This window comes from Pleurodeles waltl, chromosome 6 (assembly GCF_031143425.1).
Source record: "Pleurodeles waltl isolate 20211129_DDA chromosome 6, aPleWal1.hap1.20221129, whole genome shotgun sequence".
Taxonomy (NCBI): Eukaryota; Metazoa; Chordata; class Amphibia; order Caudata; family Salamandridae; genus Pleurodeles; species Pleurodeles waltl.
The window spans coordinates 684,297,554-684,321,369 of record NC_090445.1 but is presented as its reverse complement, the minus strand read 5'-3'; the positions used below and the strand labels follow the sequence as shown (position 1 = coordinate 684,321,369).

Sequence of the window (23,816 nt, the reverse complement as noted above, 5' to 3'; positions counted from 1 at the left end):
TAGAGTCCAGTATCTGAAGTGGAGGGTTGTTGTGTGAAGCCTCGTACAGTACAGTGGAGGTGAGTGTTGTAAAGTCTACTGTTATAGAGTGGAGTATTGTACATTGAAATAGAGCGGAGTACAGTGTAGTACAGTACTGTACAGTATAGTGGTGCAATGGAATGGTCTCATATAGTGGGGTCAAGCATCGTGAACTGGAGCTGCACAGTGGAATGGCATGTCGAACAGTAGAGTAAGGAGTCGCAGACTGCCACAGAGGGGAGTAGAGTGTTTTAGGGTGACGTAGGGTGGAAGTAGAGTATCAGTGTACGTTTGTCAAGTAGACTTTTGTAGAGAACAGTGGAGGAGAAAGTCATAGAGTGTAGTGCTGTGTCATATAATGGAGTGGGGTATCACTGAGAGAAGTTGAGGGGTGTGTCGCTGAGTGTCATGCAGTGTAGTACAAAGGCCTAGAATGGATAGGCATAGAGTGGAGTAAAGTGTCATGGTCCCTGCTTGGCTGAGGTGCCTACCCTAGCCAAATAGGAACCTCATTTCTGATAGTAACCACTTGCAACCTTTACAGATTGAAATTTCCATGTTCATGTGCCATGTCCATTTGCGGTAAACATAAGATTCCAATAGATCTATGGGAGGAGGATGATAAGTCCTACTTCGCTAGGCCAATTTATGTATAAGCTAAATGTATGGTCATTTTGATTATCTGCTCTCTTAGTTTCTGCTTCCAAGTTTATGTATTGTTGATGTTGTGAATAACCTTAGTGAAAAAACAATTTAGCATCTATATGATCTCTGAAACCCTTTTAAGTCTGCCATTTAATCTGTTGACTCTTGTGGGGGGTTTTTTGGCAGTTTTTTCGTATGCAGCACCAGGAACCCTCTGGTGTTAATGCAGATATGTATAGTGCATTAATCACCCGGTGAGGGTATCCAAGCACTTGAGCTGGTTTGCTGGTGAGTCCCCTCAGAGTAATTCAAAGAGCCAGGTTTTCAGCTTCTTGCTGGGCTCAAGAAGTGAGGTGGAGGTTCTGATGTGTTGTGGAAGTCATTTCCATGATTCTGGGGCGATGTATGAGAATGAATGGCCTGTAGTACTCTTGTGAATGCTGGAGATGTGTGCAAGTGAGACTCAGTGTAGGCATCTGTCAGACTGGTGAAAGTGTATGCACGTGTTGATCTATGCTGTGCCAGTATTGTGTGGGACTTTGTGTGAGTGAGAAGTTTGAATTGCTGCATTTGTGAATGGTGAGCAAGTGGAGCTCTCTGAGGTGGGATAAGATGTGGCTGCAGGGGGGAGGAAGGGTTACAATGGAAGCTGTGCAGCAGAGTGGCTACGCTGGAGGACACTGGAGGTAAGGACAGGACGGCAATGGGTTATTTCTTGAAGCAGAAATTAACCCACTAGGCGCCTGTAGCTCCTTTCAAGCATGTGAAAATAAAGAGTGCAAAGACACTCATCCTGGTGCACAAAATGTTCTTGCAAGGAATAGTAAAACGAATCACTTAACCACTGTGCAAAACAGACATGGCATAGAGCTGGTCAGAGCTGCCGACTTTTGAGGTGGCGATCAAGGGTTTGAGTCCCGGCATTAGCTTAACATCCTCTGACTCTAGCAAATCACTTTATTTCTCACTTAAAATCAATGTGACCTTGTGTAATGTAACTGGAGCTCATGTAAAGCGTTCGTATACTCTTTGGTCCAGTGGGTGTTATATAAAAACCACAAAAAAAAAACAAGCATTTGCAATGCAATGGGTCTCGCATTTGCTCGAGTTAGCGTTAAAAATTCCTAGGTGGACTTTACTTGCCACATAAATTAAAAATGGAAAGTAAAACAGTTGTTACAAGCGAGCCGATTCAAAGCGCCATGGCTGCCATGAGCATGAGCGAGAAGAAAACACACAAAAGAAAAAAGAAGTTTGTTCAGTCAAACATAGAGGCAATCCTGCAATTATCCATGTAACAGGATCAGTTTGCAATACGGTAACAAAACCTCCCCAAGGTGGAACAGACGTAAAGCATTTACCAATGATTACAAAGCATTTTTGAAAGGCAAGGCTACAAACGAGTGAAAGTGATGGACATGAGGTGGGTGTGGTTAAAAGCCCACAAGACTTACAACAGGTCAAAGCGTTTGCGCTTGCGCACTCGCCCTAAAAAGTAGCTCCATGACCCTGACTATATTTGTTAATATTTATTTCCTTTTAGCACCATCTCTCTAAAGTGCTGTACAAGACAGACAAACAACCAGTGCATATTACTAGCGAAAATAGAAGATATCAGGAAGTGTTGCCTGAGCATGGCAAGGTTTGAACATCTGAGTCATGTCTATAAGGGGCAGCAGAGGGCACCATTAAAAGGACTCTAAGTCTAAGCCAGGCCTGGAGATTTGGGGTTCATTTAAACATTTATTACAGTTAAACAGGACACGAATTCCAAAATCGGGGAGCCTTACCTCCAAGGATTGACAGTGGTGAGGATTTCAGAAGACATGTTTGTAAAAGAAAGAGCGTGCCGTTCCTTAAGCATGGTTCGATGTACAAATAAACTACCACAAAAATAACTTTATTTTTAATGCAAATAAAACGCCGACCTGCGCATTTGCATATTGGAGGCACAAAAAACAACCTGCCACTGCAGTAAACAAACCGCTCAAGTTTCACAAGTCAATGGGTGAGCAGCTCAGCACTCCTGATCAGTGTCTTTATATTCAGGAATGCAGTGTTTTCTATATGACGTCATAAAAGCAGGATTTCATTCCCGGAGCACAAAGAAATACATCTGCACTGGCACACCTAGACACGCATCGTCTAGAAAACCGGAGTTATATAAGCACGAAGAAAGACATGTCTAGAATATGGTGACAAGAAGCGTTGAGGCTAGAGAAAGGTGAGAGCAGGATTATGCAACCCTGGCACACAGGAAGGGTCTCTAGAGCAGCCTTCTGCATCACGCCTTTTTTAGTCATTGAAACACCTCTTCTTATTACTTGGAAAGAATAACAAGCATTTGCAATGCAATGGGTCTAACATTTGCTCGACTTAGAGCTATTAGCGTTTTAAAGTCCTAACATGTCTTTTATTGCCACATAAAATGAAAATGAAAAGTACTACAGTTTTACATAAACGACCCGATTTAAAGCGTCATGCTGTCAGCGTAAAAGAGCACACACAATGAAACAAAAGCTTGCTCGCAGTCAAAAGTATCAGCAACATCGTGCTGCATAGGAAATAAAAACAAAAATGAGTCAGAAACCATGCTGAAAACATGGAGCCTCGTGTTTTCAGTAGTTGGTCAGTGCGCTCGAGGAGGGCTAAACATCGAAAAATCACAATCAAGCGATTTTTAATAGGCAAACCCACAAGCCAACGAAACTGATGGGCGTGCAGTGAGAGCATGGTTAAAATCCCACAGAAAGATAACAGCAGGCCAGAGCGCTTGCGCGCTCGACCCTAAACGCCTGTGCAACAAATGTCAACATTACCAAAAAAAAGCTGGTCAGGGTTTTCCATGGTGCGCCAGTCTGGCAGGTCAAAGATCACCAAAATATAAGTAAATAGGTAAGTCAAGATTTAGGAGGAAGGGCAGCCAGGAAACAGGAGTCTGCACCCCTTCCCTATACATAGGTTGTTTTCGAGCTGCTAAAATTCACAGAGGGTGAGGGTGTGCCTCTCTAAGAAATGCTGAATTCCAGAACTAACTATCAACAAAGAGTGCGGGAAGGATGGCAGCAACAATCAACAACAAACGTGGGAGCCACAGTACAAGCAACATAAGGAGAAACAAGAAGCAAATACAACAGAACTAAACAATAAATCCCTGAATCGGATTACGAGCAGCAGCAGAACGACACCAATAAAGAAATTAATCAGGACTTCGTCCGTGCTCCACGGAGCAGACATAAGCACGAAGAAGAAGAAAGTGAAAGTGCCCCACTGACCAATATGAAGCAAGAAAATGAGTGTCAACGGAACCAACCAATGGAAACTAATGTGCGCCAAAAAAGCACCAGTAGCAAGTAATGAGAGGGCTAAAAGCTCCCTTGTCCTTTTTTTTGGATACAATAGATCGTTGCCATAGCTACAGCGCACGCGCGCTGCCTGCAGGCCTGACTTAAAAACTGAGTTACATAATTGGAACTTGAGAAGTGTGACAACGTGGAGCCAAATCTCTAGGAACAGAAGTGAACCATGGAAGCTTATCTTGCCAGAGACATCTTATTACATTAGAAAATGGACACTGCCCTCCTAAAATGAGTATCTTCTGTAACACAAAAGTAAAGGTGGGGCAGAAGACTAGAATCAGAAGGTGTGAACAAAAAGGACACAAAGGAGGTTAGAAAGGGAGCAGCTCATAGACATTGCACTAACTAAGGGTCGTAAGAAAGGCTTTGAACATTAAACAAATAACTACTTTATTGACCACTCCATAAACTGCTGATGCCTAAGATGCACCCAGCTTCCTGAAATTATTAGATCTGTATGTTGAATGACAGTGTCAACCACCCCATCATCTTCCTCAACCTGAAGTGCTGAATGGAATTGAGCGGAAACGTTCTTCACTGGTTCTCCGCCTGCCTTTCCAACACTGCTATAGTTTGTGCCTATGGGCACCTCTGGGTCCCAGAATATCCAAGTCACTTGTGGAGTTTCCCAGGATTCCATTGTGTGGCCGGTCATCTTAAACCTCTGCATGTAGCCCTTTATTTATTCACAGAATAAATTGTCATCGTTCATCAGTATGCCAATGGCAAAACTATTTTTTTTTAAATCCCATTTGCTCCAGACATCAATGTCTTAAAAACTGCCTGAGCCTCATGCATAACCTTGATACACAGCTAAAACCTGACTCTTTGCCCCACTTATGAGAATTCTAACTCTGTGTCAAGCATTACAAGCAACGATTGGTCCAAACCAGGGTCAAGACACACACCTGGACGGATCAACCCCAATTTTCACCCAATGCCAAGTCAGTCATTATGCCTTCTCTGTCAATGCACAGAGGATCTAGATCAATTTTCTCACTATGAAGAAATGAGTTGTTCTCTCGAAACAAAGACAGACATATAGGTAAGTTGGAGATACATTTTTTATGTATTTCCTCTACTGCAGAAGCTTAGTGACCATCTCCTCTTGAACTCAGAACTCCATTCACATAATCACATACTAAGAACCGGATCTAGCCAAAATATCACAAATGTGGGGAAGGAGAGGATACCAGACTTTTCCCTTCACAGAGGAAAATAACTCAACAAGAAAAATGGCACATATATCTCGGTGATGCAATTAAAGTAAACAATAGATTTGTAGATAACTCATGAGCACAAGGCACTATTCCTCCTCTCAAAATAATTAACATGGTAAAAGAAAATCTTTAAGATAAAATAGCTGCTCACCCATCCCAGAATTTCTTCTACACAGTGTGTTTTCATTCCTCACCACCACCACATTCTTGTCTTTTTCTCCTCTCAACTATCACCTCATTACCAGTTTTCATTTAAAAAAGGACTCACGACCACCACATGACTTATTTCGCATGTAGCATCTTCAGTCTTAATGGCATTCTTGAAAACTTTAGCCACTCTGAACCTTTTTATGAATTATTACTAGCCGCACACTCAACTCGAGCACTTACCTTAATCCAATCACCTCCTTCAGCCTACACATCTACAACATTCTTCCTCTGGTCAAACCTGTCTTTCCTCTTGAATTGTAATTTTATTTCTTGCTCTCTTCACGCATCTAGAAACCTAACCTACAAACTTTTATTTCACTCCATTCACCCCGGACATAAGGCATAGGTCCTTTGAACACTTCAAACAGAGATTTTCCTGTCATCGTATTAGGGGACATCCAATAAACTGTGATGTGTCTTTGTTACTCTTGTTTCCAATTTAACCTGCTTGCACTTGCCAACTGTATACCATCCTTCAAATACTTATTCATCCTTTCTATTGCTCCACAGGATGGTACAAAGAAGACTTCCTGTGTTTGACTGCATATTCCTAGAGATAATCTGCTATGGCTTCTGAGAACCCTAACGTCAAAAGGAACATGTCTAGAATAGCCTTCTCACCTGAAGCTATTCTCCAAACATCTGCTGATTGCAATTGTGGTGATGTCTCTTAATCATGAAACCTAAATTAATCTTAAATACAAGTCCAAGAGAACAATCGAATAAGGAGCTGCATGTTCCCCGCTAATGGGCACAACCAAATCTATTGCTACATCTTCGCATAGATAAGTGGGCAAGTCACAGCACATGAAAGTCAAGAGTCTCACCTTCAGACTTTGTCACAGTTATTGCACTCCATATATTTTCTTACCATTTGTTCTACATCATTGTCGAGTGCTGGCCACCTAAAATTGCCACATCTCACCACCACATGAGTGTCCCTCAAGGGCCAAACGAAACAACTGTCCTAGCGCCCAATCAGGATGCATGGATCTGGTGCCTCGTAACTTATTTCCATTACCCAATTCATTTTTTGCCCTCCACTCTGTACTTCCAAATTTCATGCAAGTTGTTAAAAAAAAAACTACCATAAACAAGAGTTTTTATGACCTGCCTCAAAATCACATCTTTTGCTAACTCTTCTTTCTATTCTTTCTCTGAGACTGCACTCTGAGTTAAGACACATACATAAATTAATTTTCTCAGCATCCCACTAATGACTCTCACTACCATCAGTGGAACTCTCTTGGTTAGTATATTTCTCTTCTCTACCAAACTGGACAAACAATCAGTTGAGCAGTTGCTTGTGCAGGTAATGTACTCAACTGAAGAAGAGAACTTTTACAAACCAATGATCCACCACTAGATCCTGGATGAAATACATTCTAACCCTTTTTTCACTAAAATCTCTACTAACAGTTTGTGTTCAACGCTGATCTTGAACTTTGTGCCCCAAATAAATTACTGAACCAGCCCAAATAGGAGTATAGAGCAAGTGTTTTTTTCTATTAGAAAGTAGTTGCACTCAGCACTCCGAAGAGTACAAGAGGCAAACATAAACTGCTATTTTCATTGCCTCCTCTGCAACAAAGGTGCTCCCAAGTCCTTAGAGAAGACATCAATAGCACTCATGGATTCACATTATCACATTCTAGGAAGAGGATTTAGCCATATCACAAATTGGGGGGGAGACACACCATCTATATACCACCAGGGATATCCCAATCCTGCTGCAATTTAGGAAACAGCTGAAAAGGTGCCTCTTTAAAGAATACTAGATCCTGATGAAGCAACAGTCCACTATCCAGTTTCCCACCCAGTCACATATTGACTGTCTCATTGACTTTGACCGTGCACATTGTTGTGCTGCATTTCAGACAGGTTCATGCTACATACACATTACCTATACAAATAAGTTCCTGAAGCAAACTGCGTAATCTTAACAGTATCTTGCAAAGTGTGCATGGCAAAAATCAGCAATCATTAAATTTGGCTGTCAATTTGAGGGCTCCTATTTAGCCCCGCCACCAGTCAGCTCAGGGGCACAGAACAACATTATGTCATGTGGTCACACAAATGCACGAGCTTTCCCAGCTCCTAGTTAGAACATACTTATTCAAAAATAACCATTATTTTACGTAAAACAACCCACAGCTGAGATACTCTTTTCATTACTGAGACATAGCTGCTCAAACCCACTGGTATGGACATCAAGAGGGCCCTCCCTAAAGGGTAAACAAATCACAAAGATCAGCTCTCCCGCAGAGGAGGCGAAATGGCTTAGTATCCATATAAGCTATCCAAAAGGTGCGCACTAGTGTTAATGGGACGATTACAGTTCAGAACTAATAGCTTTCACTGCCACATTCCTCCAGACTTTACACCCTTGTTTCTGCCAGTGTACTGCCTGCTCAATGCAGGGGGCAAAATAACTGCAGCCAGGTAGGTGATTTTACAAGGTAAATTGTGCGACCGAATTGGCAGCCAGCGATTTCATCACTACTATCCAGACATTAAACTTCTATAACAAGGTATAGGGACCCAAACATCAGAAATGTGACACCTTGGATTTGTAATTTGCACTCGAGGAGTTAGGGAATTTTCTCTGCTCCAGTTCATCTAGTCAATCATTATGTTGTGTTTTTCGCAATTAGTTTATTGGCACACATACTCTCACCTACTAAATATGTAACTTTCTTAGTTTGCCTATGGTCCTAAATTAACGCAGTAGAAGAATCTTTCTTCTCTCTTAGAACAAAATATTATTCCAGCTAAAATAAAAGATTCACTCACAGAAATCCTTACAAAAAACAATTCCAAGAAGTATAATGCCGGATACACTGACTCACTGAAAAGCTGGAATTCGCAGTGCACCGGCAGAAACATAAGCAGCAAGATACCTTAGCTTTGGAGGTTGAGGCATGCCACAAACTAGGCCTGAGAGATTACAGAAACAATTTACAGCCTTTGTCTCACAATTGTTGCATTTCAATTATTGACACAAAAAGTTAATTGAAACAACAGTTTGCATTAGAAAGAAAAATGAAGCCTACCACTAATTAAAAAAAATAAAAAACTTACTCCCTAAAAGGAATTTTATGATCAGCTAGCAAAGCTTCTTATATATAAACCTTGAGAATATTTACCAGTCAATTAAAGACTTTTATGCAGCAATTGATCCTGCCCTGCCTATTACTATTGATCACAAATGGTACTTTTTCTCCTGTTTCTATCCTGAAGGTAGCAGACATTATCCAGGAAGGGATGTCCAGATCACTAGACATCCGTCTAGTCTCAGTCTTTCACTCCTTAGTCTCGGCATTCATTTCTTACTTTACTGAACTCTTTCCACCTATTTCTACTGGTCCCGTCCCACTCAATGGAAGAGAGGCACAATCATGACCCTACTCAAATATAATCATTAAATAATCAGAAGTTTGAGAATTACCGTCTCATTACCTCACCTCCTATTGGAAGACGTTAGCCAATGTGACACACAGAAGCCAAACCTTTGACCTGGACCCTGCTGAGACCCTACTGAGACCCTGCAGAAGTCCTGTAAGTGGTGATGTAGAGAACATGCCAACATCATGCTGAAACCAAGCTAACACAATTATAAGACCATGCTTAAGTCATGGTAAGGCCATGCTAAGGCCAAACAATGGGCAACCCTTAGTCATGCTGAGACATGTTGAGTCACACGTGATGTCATGTTATGGCAAAGCAGTCTATGCAAATTCATTAAGGACGTCATACAAAATCTATGCAGAGGCTATGCTGAAACTATCCTGCGATATCAGGTCCACCCAGAATAGCGAACTAAAGGGCAATGGTACATGTCAATGTTAATTGTGTTTATTTTTTTATGTGAGTTTACAGGGGAAGTGTGTATGCGAGTGTTCATGCAATTGTTTATGCACATGTACGTATTTGTGCCTATGTAAACCATAGGGAGAATGCCTAAAACTTTTCTTTCAGTTCTATTCTAAGGCATGTCACTACTTTTCACTCACTTGGGGGAACAGTGACAGTGGATTTTCTCTTAGCACTCCGATTCTTTAGTGGACAGACATCTTCTTTTTCTTTCACTCTTAATGAAAAGACGGAGTTGGCAATAAGAGGGCCTGTTTTGAAAGGAAGCAAAAATTATTAATTCAGTTACAGATCCAACTGTAATTACAAATATACAAGGCCCACATGGTTTGTAACAAAATAAATTCATATTTCAAGAACATTTAAACAAGCCTAAATTGGAGTTCTGAGAGGTGAGATACAAATCTCACTAAAGTTTCTATTCATGCAGACCGGCAATTGCAAAGTTGAACATCTGTGGTACTTGTGATATAGACAGGCATTCTTGGCAGACCTGGGTCACAGACCAAGGTCTTACAAAAGGAGCCAAACATTCCTCAGGCATAAATTGCAGATACCACGTCACACTCTGAACCATCAATTAAAAATGACTGCATATTTAAAAACCCTGTAAATCCAAACAAAATAATTTGCAAACCACAAAACAACATTAACATCTCAGTATTCACTTTTTGGGCAATAATTTGGAGCCTCCTTCTGAATGTCCGTGGTTTTACCTGGTCCGTTTTTGCCACTGGGTAAAACTGGACCACAGCACCAGCACATCTGGCCAATCAGAATTGCCAAGGGAAGCATAGTTTCAAGAGTTGCTGCTCTGGCCGACCCGGAATGACAGCACAATCTATACATATGGGATTTCCTGAAGTTCCTGAGATAGATGTATCTAGCCCACTATTAGGTCGTGGGCATTGTCAGCCATGTATGTGCAAGGCATAGCACAGGTCATGAACCGTTTGAAAGCACTATACCAGGAAGTCTTGCATAGCAAAGTACGTGTCGGACACACTAGGCACCAGTATGCAGCAAACCAAATAATAATTTAGATTATTACCATTCAGTCCTTGCACTCCCAGCGGCGACAGGCAACAGATGCAGGTACATTTTTATTACACGTATAGCACTCTATTTTGAAAGAGCGTGTATAGTCCATTAAAAGTGGGTGAAGGCACTTACTCATTAAACAGCTATGGCATCCCTGCTAGGACATGCTGATGCTGTGCCATTAGAAGCATTTTGGCTATGAAAACTGCTTGCATCCTGGTTTTAAAAGTACAGCAAACCTAATAAAATAGCTACCAGTAAGAATGTTTCCTGATCAGGAGTGTTAAGGGGAGATGCCACTGATCATCCATTCGCTGTCATCTCAACTAAGGGCCTGTTTACCAAAGCCAAATTCATGGCGTGTGAAGATTATCGCCAATCTGACTTTTTGGAGGCAAACATGCAGATTTTGGTGCCCAGAATTATTGGCCCTTCTGCGACACAAAATTCTGAGATGTTTGATCGGCAGAAAATCAACAGGGGTGTGATAAACACTGCACCACTTAGAACTGTGATATTTGCACAGAGGTTTACACAGGCATTATAATTTACTGGGGCACTTGCACCGGGGTCTTGAGAATGCTAAAAAAATATACGAAGAATGTCCGCTACACATCATAGTGGCATCCATCTAATTTTTGCGGAGGTAGAAAGAACCGTGTGACCCTAGGCATTTTATTTTATCTCCTTGTGCCTCGATGTAGCCGAATGAAAAACTAACATTATACCCCAGGGATACAAATTAACCTCTACACCGCACAGTATCTTCTTCCTCCACACTGTATTTTAAGATTATGTAGACAAGAGGTCTTCGTGTTAATATACAATTGCCTAGTTGTCTCTCTTCCCCTGTCTTCCCGTTTTCCGTGCTGTTTCGAATGACGTGAGAAACTAAACTCAGCTACGTAAGTGTCTCAATGCTTGTCTGCTTAGTATCAAAATGCTAAGGACTTAACTAGCAGTCACACATTATTAACCGGTCACAAAAGGTGTCATCTGAGTTGGAGACGATGGGAAAACAGACTGGTTGGGTAAACAGGAATGAGATCAGACTGGAGACAAAATTATATGTGTACAAATCCTATTCTATTTCTATTCATGTAGATTTCTAAAGCGCATGGCTCCCTAGAAGGGCTTCCCAGGATATGGGGCATTATTTCGGTTATATAGCCTTGTGCGTGCATGTTCGCTGAGGGAGCAGTCTTCCAAACTATAGCTGAACAGGGCAGTCTTCAAACGATTTTAAAATCTCAGTTCAGACTCTATCTTCCTTATTCCCAGTGTTAGAGTGTTCCAGGGTTTAGAAGCAAGGAAGGCAAATGAGCGACCTCCAACCATGGTTTTTCTGAATTTAGGGACTTCTAAAAATATCCCGTTTGTACAGCGAATAGGATTGCAGGGTTTTAACAGTCTTTGTAACAGCAAAGGCTCCTTCTTGTACATTTCTCGATGAGCATGACAGAGTGCCTTGAAATGAATTTTCTTGAACACTGGGAGCCAGTGTAGGGTCGCCAGAGCTGCTGTGGCCAACTGATGTTTAGGGATTTTTAAAAGAATCCGGGCTGTGGCGCTCTGAATTACCTGGAGTCTTTTTATGATTGATTTGGGACTCCCCAGATAAAGTGAGTTACCATGATCAAATCTTGATATGACTAGACCTTGTACAACCACGCTCTGCGAGGGTTCGGGAAGCCATCTTAAATGTTTTTTCAGTTTCCTGAGCAGGCCGAAACAGCTTGATGCAAATTTCTTGGCCTGGATTTCTGTGCCAGAGCCGATGCATCCAGGCTGTAACGCCACTCTGAACCGAAACAGTGCCCTTCAGAGCCGTTGCACTGCCGAGTCAACAACGAGGTGGGACCCAACTGTGAGGTTCGATGACGACACAGCCCCGACCCGAGGACATTGCTGCATGGCTTGACAACAATGCATCACCTACACCTCAACAGAGTTTGGTGCCGACGGACCCGACTGAGAGGCTGGATACTGACGCATCTCCCCGACTGTGTGGATCAGAACCAACACATCAAGTCTTCAATGCTGACGCTTGCTCCAACCAAGGTACTCTTTCAGCAGGCTCTGCGTGAGTCCTGCAGCTGGCTTGCCCTCTATAGCGGTCAGCCTGAACTTTAGGTTTTCCCTAGCCTAGGGCGACCTCAAGTAACTTTAGCGCTATCGACTTCTCAGCACTATTTTAGGGTTTATTCTTTACAAAATTCACATCTCGACTTCTACCGATTGGATTTTTGTCTTTTTGGTCTTGTTTCACTCAGCTAAATATTCTCTTAGTTTTCCTAAACCCATGTGGAGTCTTTCTATTGTGTTTCCATTGTGCTATCATGTTTTTGTTGCACAAATACTTTACACGCTGCCTCTTTAGATAAGCCCGACTGCTCTGTGCCAAGCTACCAGAGAGTGAGCACAGATTATCTTTAGGTGTGTATCTAGCATACCCTGTCTAGAAGAGGTGGTTACTGCTTTTACAGGGTGCATACTCAGAGAAACAGGAACCCCAGTTCTAACATTCACCCACTCCAAATTACGATGTAGTGCAGGACATTCAAGAGAGTAGACCAAATGCTGAAGTACTGGAAGAAGTAACCAATTCCACAGTCATCTTAAAAGGTTTACTAACAGATCAGTTAGATGCCCAGAAGATCATGCACTTGTAGAATGGTATGTCTTTAGATTACCTCTGGCAGTCGAAGGAGGCTGGGCGGATCTGTGCAATAGTAGGCTTTAAGTGTTGTACACACCTCGCTAACACCTGACTTAGTACACAAACATACAGACCATATTAATTATAGTGCAGAGAAATCATATCAAAATTTGAAATGCCTTTGATTTCAACTTGAAAGTCATCTGGTCTTGGTTATCAAGGATATTTGGGAACTGGGGAATAAAGAGCTTTGAAATCATGACTGCATTAATTCTGATCATAATATGAGTTGAGTGAATTGATTATGTGCATCACCTAATGTGCTTGAAGTAATAAAATCATTACTTCTGCTTATTCATTTAGTACATTTGAGGATGATGAAGACTGAGCTCATGAAGAAATCAATTAAAACTGAAATACACTTGTTATTGAATTGTTGTAGGGATTTCACCTCTTGTCAAAAAGATGTTTCTGAGAAAGTGGATTCCGCTGCATGTGCCCTAATGTTTATATGCTTACTATGACAATGCTAATGCTCATATGTTCCTTAACATGAGCAGTCACACATTATTATTCAATTATAATTTTGTTCTTGTATCTGCTTGAAAACTACTAAAGCCTTAGTACTGTTGCATATTTACATGCATTTTAAATCATCTATTTTGTTATTCCATGCTGTCCACTGCACATTTCTGCTGACCAATACTAGCAAAGCATAGTCTCACTCTGAATTTGCCATAACAAAGTGAGGATTTAGAAAATAGTAGAATCAGCTCCTTTTAGTATTAAATATATCTCTCTTCCAAGGTCTTCTCGCATTCCTCCTCACAAGAAGGTACCAGCACCTCATCATTAATGATTATCAGCACATTTCGCTTTTGCTATGTGTTCTCACTTCCAGTCACTTGTTTTGAGAAAAAAAGTATAACTGCAACCACAAAATGTATGGAATTTTTAGGATTACATGCTCTAACTGATCCAGGGCAAGTCTCTAGCCCATTGAAACAGCAATTGCTTTGCTTAAGTTTGGAATGCTTATTGGCTATTTTTGGAAGTAAATGAATGTTAGATTTCCATGCGCTATCCAGAGTGTTGTATATTTCTCTACAATGAATGGTCAGAGATAGGTTTATCTGTATTTTATGTGGCTTAGGTTTACTAGGCCTCCTTTAGGGCTTTTCTCCATCTTTCTTAAAAAGGCTGATGAATCATGGTGTACTTTGACCATATTTTCTCGCTTGACACCACATGCAGCAAGATGTCCACTGTTTATTTAGTGCAACTTATTATTCCCAAATAACTCACTGGAAGAAGCCTTTTTGTTACTTAAAAGGCTCTTCCTGTCAGCACACTGTATTGGATTTATTCATGATTGTTTTCCATGGTTTATATAACAAGTTTGCTCTAACAACTCTGGATGGCGTTTTCTCAGAAGGGGCAAATCAATATTCATGTAGTGCAGAGGTCTTCAAACTGGGTGGCAGGCCCCCCTAGTGGGGCCTCAAGTGATCCCAGGGGGGGCGCCAGACTCTTGCTAAAAGAAGCATTATACAGATAACAGGCCTTTGTTTTAAGCAGAAGCATGTTACTGCAAATGTAAAAAGAAAAGGTAACAGTACTTAACTGCAATGTTAAAATAGGTCTAGACATATTTAAACATTGCCATCTTTATGAAATAATTGTTTAAAATTCTGAAGTGGGGGTCCAATGATTTTTATTTTTCAACTGGGGGGGGGGCGTGGCATTAAAAAGTTTGGAGACCACTGATGTAGTGAGTTAGGGCCAGATATACGACTTCTCGTTTTGTGACTCTCAATTTGCAATTTGTTTGTGAATTGCAAAACAAAATGTACAACAATGTTAACCACACTGTTTACGATTCCCACCAAGTCTGTGACTGCTTTTTAAACGCAGCACTTTAAAAAAAATAATTGTATTTTTGATGCTGCACGTTTTCCTTAAAGGAAACCGGGATGCATTTAAAAATGAAAAGTATTATTTTCGTTTTTTCGGAATAGGCAGTGATCCACTGGACCACTGCCTGCTCTGAAAAAACATTTTCGCTACCATTAACAAAGGGGAAGGGTTCTCTTGTGGACCCCTTCCCGTTTGCAAATGGGTTACCACCAACATGAAGTTGGTGGTAACTGGGAACGTTCTGTGCCCGCATTCCTGGTCGCAAAACATTCTTACATCCCCCTGCGAGTCGCAATTAGAAAGGGACACCCCTGGCACACCCCTTCTTAATAACAAGTCGCAAACACATTTTGCAAGTCGGTAATAGGTTATTGACTCTCAAAATGGAGATGGTACACACCAAAAGGTATTTTATCACTGTAAATGGTCCAATGGGCTGTTTGCGACCAGTAAAAGTCTTTGTACATCTAGCCCTTAGTGCTTAGTTGGTAGGGCTGTGTTACGTTTTTAACCCCTTCGCTGCCAGGCCTTTTCCCCCTCCTGTGCCGAGCCTTTTTTTTGGCTATTTGGGGCAGTTTGCGCGTAGGCCCTCATAACTTTTTGTCCACATAAGCTAGCCAAGACAAATTTGTGTCCTTTTTTTCCAACATCCTAGGGATTCTAGAGGTAGCCAGACTTTGTGGGTTCCCCTGAAGGAGGCCAAGAAATTAGCCAAAATACAGTGAAAATTTCGTTTTTTTCAACAAAAATGGGAAAAAGTGGCTGCAGAAGAAGGCTTGTGGTTTTTTCCCTGAAAATGGCATCAACAAAGGGTTTGCAGTGCTAAAATCACCAGCTTCCCAGCTTTCAGGAACAGGCAGACTTGAAAACCCAATTTTTCAACACAAATTTGGCATTTTACTGGGACATACCCCATTTTTACAATTTGTTGTGCTTTCAGCCTCCTTCCAGTCAGTGACAGAAATGGGCGTGAAACCAATGCTGGATCCCAGAAACCTAAACATTTATGAAAAGTAGACAAAATTCTGAATTCAGCAAGGGGTCACTTGTGTAGATCCTACAAGGGTTTCCTACAGAAAATAACAACTGAAAAAGAAAAATATTGAAATTGAGGTGAAAAAAACATCAATTTTTCTCTACGTTTTACTCTGTAACATTTTCCTGCAATGTCAGATTTTCGAAAGCAATATACCGTTACGTCTGCTAGACTCTTCTGGTTGCGGGGATATATAGGGCTTGTAGGTTCATCAAGAACCCTAGGTAGCCAGAGCCAATAATTGAGCTGCACCCTGCAGTGCGTTTTCATTCAATACCGGGTATACAGCAATTCATTTGCTGAAATATAAAGAGTGAAAAATAGCTATCAAGAAAACCTTTGTATTTCCAAAAAGGGCACAAGATAAGGTGTTGAGGAGCAGTGGTTATTTGCACATCTCTGAATTCCGGGGTGACCATACTAGCATGTGAATTCCAGGGCATTTCTCAAATAGATGTCTTTTTTACACACTCTCTTATATTTGGAAGGAAAAAATGTAGAGAAAGACAAGGGGCAATAACACTTGTTTTGCTAATCTATATTCCCCCAAGTCTCCCGATAAAAGTGATACCTCACTTGTGTGGGTAGGCCTAGCGCCTGCGACAGGAAACGCCCCAAAACGCAACGTGGACACATCACATTTTTTTAAAGAAAACAGAGGTTTTTTTTGCAAAGTGCCTACCTGTAGATTTTTGCCTCTAGCTCAACTGGCACCTAGGGAAACCTACCAAACCTGTGCATTTTTTAAAACTAGAGACCTAGGGGAATCCAAGATGGGGTGACTTGTGGGGCTCTGACCAGGCTCTGTTAGCCAGAATCCTTTGCAAACCTCAAAATTTGGCTAAAAAAAACACGCTTTCCTCACATTTTGGTGACAGAAAGTTCTGGAATCAGAGAGGAGCCACAAATTTCCTTCCACCCAGCGTTCCCCCAAGTCTCCTGATAAAAATGATACCTCACTTGTGTGGGTAGGCCTAGCGCCCGCGACAGGAAATGCCCCAAAACGCAATGTGGACACATCACATTTTTTGAAAGAAAACAGAGGTGTTTTTTGCAAAGTGCCTACCTGTAGATTTTGGCCTCTAGCTCTAGCTCACCTAGGGAAACCTACCAAACCTGTGCATTTTTGAAAACTAGCGACCTAGGGGAATCCAAGATGGGGTGACTTGTGGGGCTCTGACCAGGTTCTGTTACCCAGAATCCTTTGCAAACCTCAAAATTTGGCTAAAAAAAACACATTTTCCTCACATTTTGGTGACAGAAAGTTCTGGAATCAGAGAGGAGCCACAAATTTCCTTCCACCCAGCGTTCCCCCAACTCTCCCGATAAAAATGATACCTCACTTGTGAGGGTAGGCCTAGAACCCGCGACAGGAAATGCCCCAAAACGCAACGTGGACACATCACATTTTTTCATAGAAAACAGTGCCTACCTGTGGATTTTGGCCTCTAGCTCAGCCAGCCCCAGGGGGGGCAGAAATGGCCTAAAATAGATTTGTGTCCCCCCCCCCAGGAGCGACCCTTGCCTACGGGGTCGCTCCCCCTGCGTGACATTGGCGCCCAAAAAAAATCCCCGGTGCCTAGTGGTTTCTTGGGGGCAGATTGACCTAAAATCGGCCAATCTGCCCCCAAGGGGGGCAGAAATGGTCTAAATACAATTTGCCCCCCAGGGGAGCGACCCTTGCCTAATGGGTCGCTCCCCATCTCTAAAAAAACAAACAAACAAAAAAAAAAACAATTTTTTGTTTGCCCTGGCGCCTAGAGGTTTCTGCCCCCCCTGGGGGCAGATCGGCCTAATAACAATAGGCCGATCTGCCCCCGGTGGGGGCAGAAATGGCTTAAAATAAAGTTGCCCCCCCCCCCCCAACCCTCGCCGGGAGCGACCCTTGCCTACAGGGTCGCTCTCCCTGCATGACATTGGCGCCAAAAAAAAAATCCCCGGTGCCTAGTGGTTTCTGCCCCCTTGGGGACAGATTGACCTAAAATCGGCCAATCTGCCCCCAAGGGGGGCAGAAATGGTCTAAATACAATTTGCCCCCCAGGGGAGCGACCCTTGCCTAATGGGTCGCTCCCCATCTCTAAAAAAACAAACAAACAAAAAACAAAACACAAAAAAAAATGTGCCCTGGCGCCTAGAGGTTTCTGCCCCCCTGGGGGCAGATCGGCCTAATAACAATAGGCCGATCTGCCCCCGGGGGGGGGCAGATGCGTGACACTTTATTTTTTATGTTCAAAAAGAAACCACGCTTCTGAATTTGATTTTCATTTGGAAAAACTAAAGAAAATAGTTTGGTGCAGTGCTCTGCATGTTGACGGAGCCTTCCACCAAACTGTAAACAGCACTGACAGGGACCACCATGACAGCAGTTTCTGCCAATGCTTTAGGAATGACCAGCAGTCGGGCGGTCATTTCTAAAGTAAGTGGGTGACACCTCCATCAGGGCGATGGAGTAATTTACTCCATCTCCCTGCCGGAGAAACAGGATTCCCACCTATGTGTAAATTAGGTCCTTAGTCTTTTTCCCTGATCTTGCTTACATTATATCCTTTAACCAAGAGCCTTCCTTTGAATTGCTTTCTATGTATTTTGACTGACTGAAAGAGACTAATGTTCAATTTTTCTAGTTTGTGTATTGCACTTTAAAATCTTAATAAATCCTTTATTACTGAATTTATTTTAAAATGCTGTTTTTAATCTTGTCTTTGGGACACATTACTTTGTAAACTTTGAGGTTAACATTTTCCACGCCCACAGCAACCTAGGCTCACCACAGTCATGATGATTATCTAAAAGATAGTGCACCTACACCTGCTGTATCATGTATCAGTAGTGGCCAAGACTGTCCCTGACTTCCCCAAAGAACCGAGGGTAATGGTGAACCCTGGTGGTTATTTCTCTTCAACACAGGATTGGTGACTTGATTTTATTGACAGCAATTTATCTACCTTGGTCCAGTAGTTATGGCTTCAGAAATATTATCAGTTGAAGGTGCTGTTTGACCCAAAATCTAAACCACAGTTGACAACTATAACTGGCCAAGCTTGTAAGTCCAATAGATATCACATTTGTGTAAGTGACCCCATCCACTGAAAATTTCAAGCAGGACTATCTCATTTCGAGATATTGGCCCTTACAATTCTTATCTCTGGCGGATGCTTTGTCGAGAAACCCAATCCAGTTTCAGTACTCATCAAAAACACTGAAATTAATGTGACACCAACTGAGCCCTAGGCGTGAATAGTTTTTAGTTAAATATTGATCACCAAAGCAACAGCAGGCCTAGTAACTTTTCTTAACTAGGATAGTGCCCTGATTCTTAGGTTGCTTGTTTTTTGGACCACTGGATTGTTTGGTTGTTTGTGATGGAAACTAAAATGTTTTGATTGATTTTGAACTGTAACCACTATAAAACATGTTTGTTGGTATCTCAGCTACAGAAAGTACTATATGTATATTAGACAAATTGTGTTAGTTTACATTTTATGAAACACACAAACATATTTTGATGGGCACATGGTTCGCCTTTAGACAGGACCAACTAGCAAGAGCAGACCAGGGGTGTGGAATCCCTATCACCCAACGCCCAGGACATATTGTTTGATGCCAAAGACAAATGTTCATTTTTATTTCGTCCACTGGACAAGTAGACCCAAACATTGTAGCACAAACCCTTTAGAGTACCACAGTATGGATGTGTGATCTGTGAAAGAGGATTGCCTACCACTTAAGCAAAATGTTTTTCCATATGTAGAGGTTGTTTAAACGTTCATATTAATATAATTACAAATTTGTTTGCTGTCAATGTGAGTGCACTAAGGAGATGCAGTAAGCGGTGATCTTAACTTGCATCACTGGCCGTGGTTCGAGTATAAAAACATGTACACAAGTTTGCAAATTGTATCAATTTAAAGCTACTTATAATGCTTTTTAAGTACTCCCTCTTGTATACAAATACAAGCTGAAACACAAAAGTAACTTTTGTGATTGCTTTTCAAATGAAAAACATACTCAAAAAAGGCAACTTGAAAAAGAATTTTGCGAAACTATTGTGTACCTTTTAAATATTATTTCTCTGAGGCATCATTCTGCGCTTGATGCATGCCATTTTTTTTTTTTTTAAAGAAAGCTACCTAAGAGCACTCAGTGCGTTAATGTAGACTTACAAGTTTCAGGATTTCGCAAGAGTTTATAGAAGTAGGCCTGGAAACCATATGCCTAACAAACCTTTATGATATATATTTTCCCATGAACAACTATGCTCATGTAAAAAGAAATGCTGAAAAATTGCACATTCACTTTCCCTACACCCCCTTTTTTGCCCACCATGAATAACTGCCTTTGTTAGGAGTACATTTCCAAGCTTTTCCACTGCGGAAAGAGATTAGCGTAGCTGGTGAACACCCTTAAACATTCCAATCCTGACACTATCACTTCCAGCCTCTTTCCAGCTACAGTATACACAACTATGATTTGCAAGGTAGTGGATTGGGGGTAAATCCACATCCATAAAAACTGGCACAGTGCAATAATATCCCATCACTACCATGCAATTACAAGTTTATCCCCATGAAATGGGGGAATTACTGTGCAGATGTGTTTTACTGGGTGGAATTATGCACAGTATTACCTTTTCTGTGGGTATTATCACTCACATTTACCACCTCCTGTGGACAGGTCATAAACATGACAGGAGGCCGCTTCAAGTGAAGGTGGGGAAGGGAGGACGGTGGAGACAGTAGGGGAGAGAGTGGTCTGGCATCGGGGACCATTATATGTTTCCTGGGCAGGAAAATGGGTCCATTCTGCAATGCACAAAGTGATATTACCGGGTGGTTCTTATACCAGCTAAATCCACATGCAGGAACAAATGTCCACTCACGTTTGGGTGTAGTTCCATATGGGAATCCTGCTCCTCTCAACTCATGTTAGGGGCCAAGATAAATTTACAGGAAGGTGGCAAAGTCAGAATTTTGCTGGAATTTAAACCCTGATATAATATGAGCATCAGTGATACTCAAGCAAGCTATTGAGAGAGATTTTATATAATTAGAATGCAAACATAATTTGTCACCGCTCTACATGGCACCTGCACCGGAAGGGACACACAGATTTTTTACATTTACAGAACAACTAAATTATGGAAGCATACGGTCCCCAGGACAAGTAGATATTTTATAAAATTCCATACCCGTCACAGACACCAGAAAAGGCAGAAATAATTGTGAAACAATTATACTACTTACCTTTTACTGTTTCAATGGATAGCTAAATAAATAAACAAAATATACAATCTCATACTGTCTAACAAAGCAAATGTCGGAGCAAACTGGAAAAATCATAGTTTACAAACATAAAAGATATCATTTTACCTAGTGAAATGAGGACTTGATGGATCTCCTTCATCACATTATTGTAAAGTTCATTCTGCCATTCGTGTAAAAGCTTCCACTCCTCTTCAGAAAAACAGGCAACAACATCACTGAACTTCACTGGCGCCTGAAACACAAAGGTGTACAATTCAAAGACAGCAACATAATTTTGTGACACATCAGATAGGATATGTTTGTTTAAATTTCAATGTTTCCATTTATCTTTCCTATTTTTTCTTTTCGTCTTCTTTTTTCAAGGAAGTTCTTTAGTGGAAAAGAGCATACAAACCCAGCTCCTTGGCAACAGGAGCCATGAGGCGTGGAAAGATAATGCTGCACATTCTGTGGCACTCTTATACGTTAACACACTTAGGGCCAGATGTACCAAAGGATTTTACCCATTCTGTGTCTATGGGAAAAAGCTTTCGTACATATGGCCCTTAGACTTTCACCAAGCACATCCTAATGTTATAGAAAACAAATATACTTTATTTAAGAAAGAAAATGACACAGATTCATGACCTCAATTAAATGTGTCTACCACTACTTGTACGAATAAACTGTAAATGATCTGCTGAAAATGCAGGGTTATAATACTGAAAATAAATAATTTATCAAATAAATAATAATTTTTAAAAACCCAAAACTTTCAACCACCGACATAACACTGAAACATAAAGTTAAAGTAATACATTTTGTTATGATAACTGATATTAACTTCATTATAATTTACCTATTTTTTATTTTTAAAAACTACCTGCACATTCCACAATATACTCAGCATTCCAAAGAAATAAACAATACAACAATAAAACAAGTAAAAAATGAAAACAATATCAAGCATTAAAAATGTAACATATTAAACAAGCGACAATAATATACACTTTGCAAATCACAAAACACACCCAAATCAGAACACGCAACATAATCCATAGCAATACATAAAGTAATAGTTTAAACCGCATATATGATCAAATATTTCGGAAGTAACAATAAACATATACAAATTTGAAACAAGTAATAAGTTATACCCAAAAATATATTGAATCAATTATTAAACATTACCCACCCAAACCCCAATTAACTCCTAAATCCAAAATGTAAATGTATTAAATAATTCAAACCTTCATTCAACATTGAAATTGATACATAATTTAAAAAATAAATTACCTATTCAATCTCTTCTAAACCTAACAAGCCAGATAAAACATATTGATTCCAATAATATAAGAACATAATTTCACATTAACATAAATAATGAAACATAACACAATGCAATAAAATAACATAAAACAATATAGTAAACTATTTATTCAACTTTGATTTTATTGTGAAAAAAGTAAAAATGATACATTTACCTGCAATATTTTTGTTATGATATTATTGTACTCAAAATATTATTGGCCAAAGCATTTTAGTCACACAATATTTGTTGCGGTATTTGGATGGAGCACGTGGTCTAGTATCCCTAAGCATAGCTGGCATCTATATATAAAATGTTTTACTATTTGTCATATTAATATATCAATATAACATATTTTTTCAAATGCATGAAATGCTATCTACAGTTGCATATTAGAGGCAATGCCTGTAGGTTAATTTTACAGCTGTCTCTTTAATGCTGGCAGTTAAACAAGTCGATGTAAAATACAATGTTCCAATTTTTAAATAACAAGCACTAGAAAATGGAAAGAGACAGAATGTAGTAGATAAGACATGGGTGCAGAAAAATGGAAAAGAATATACAAGAGATGAAACACATGGATAAACAAACTGTTGCTGTTCTTTCCTTTAGACCGAAAAACAAACAGTAAACGAATACTGTTCCTGCTAAATAAGAACAGATGGTAAACATTAGATGATACAGCCATAATAATTATCAATCAGCCAATGTGTCTGTTTAAGCACAGTATTTTTCGGCTACACCTCATTTTGCCTCATTATGTCATGTGGATAAGGTCTGCTATTGCAAATTGTCACAAACTTGTAGATGCTCCTGAAATAGGCTTCTCCTAATCTTTACAAACAGTGCCATGGTATGGTTACTGCAGATGATGCAAGATTAATGATTTGAATATTAGCATCTGCAGAAAAGCATTGGAAACATGAATCTACCCCTGCTGAGGTGGTGTGCCTTGAGCTTGGTTTATGCTGGAATTTAGCACTGTGCCCTCATTTAGGTTGATCCTAGAGGCAGCTAAAGCTCTCTCACTAGCCTTGAATATAAAAAAACTAAAAATACATAAATCTCAACATAGAGAGGTGGGCTTTGGGTTAATACTCCTCATCTATTGCTCTGTTCCACTGTAATTCACATTATGCTTTCAACCACCACAACATACACCTTGAGGCAATGGGTCAGCTACCTCCTGATACTGGCTTTCTTGCACGGTGAGTAACAACATCTTCCCTTATCATATGTGCACATTAACCTAATAAAAAGTGCATGTCAGTGCCAGGGCTGGT

General features: G+C 40.6%; 1 protein-coding gene across 2 annotated transcripts in view; it reads right to left on the bottom strand.

Annotated features, from left to right (window-relative positions):
* The window catches only part of LOC138300157 (zinc finger protein 684-like), a 149,017-nt gene that overhangs the window by 104,063 nt on the left and 21,138 nt on the right, over positions 1 to 23,816 (bottom strand). For both annotated transcript variants that reach the window (XM_069239115.1, XM_069239117.1), the window contains exons 2-3: positions 21,351 to 21,477; positions 9,469 to 9,579 (exon numbers count right to left, since the gene is read on the bottom strand). In XM_069239115.1, coding sequence (XP_069095216.1) covers positions 9,469 to 9,579; positions 21,351 to 21,477 — 238 coding nt within the window. The remainder of the gene's footprint in view (positions 1 to 9,468; positions 9,580 to 21,350; positions 21,478 to 23,816) is intronic.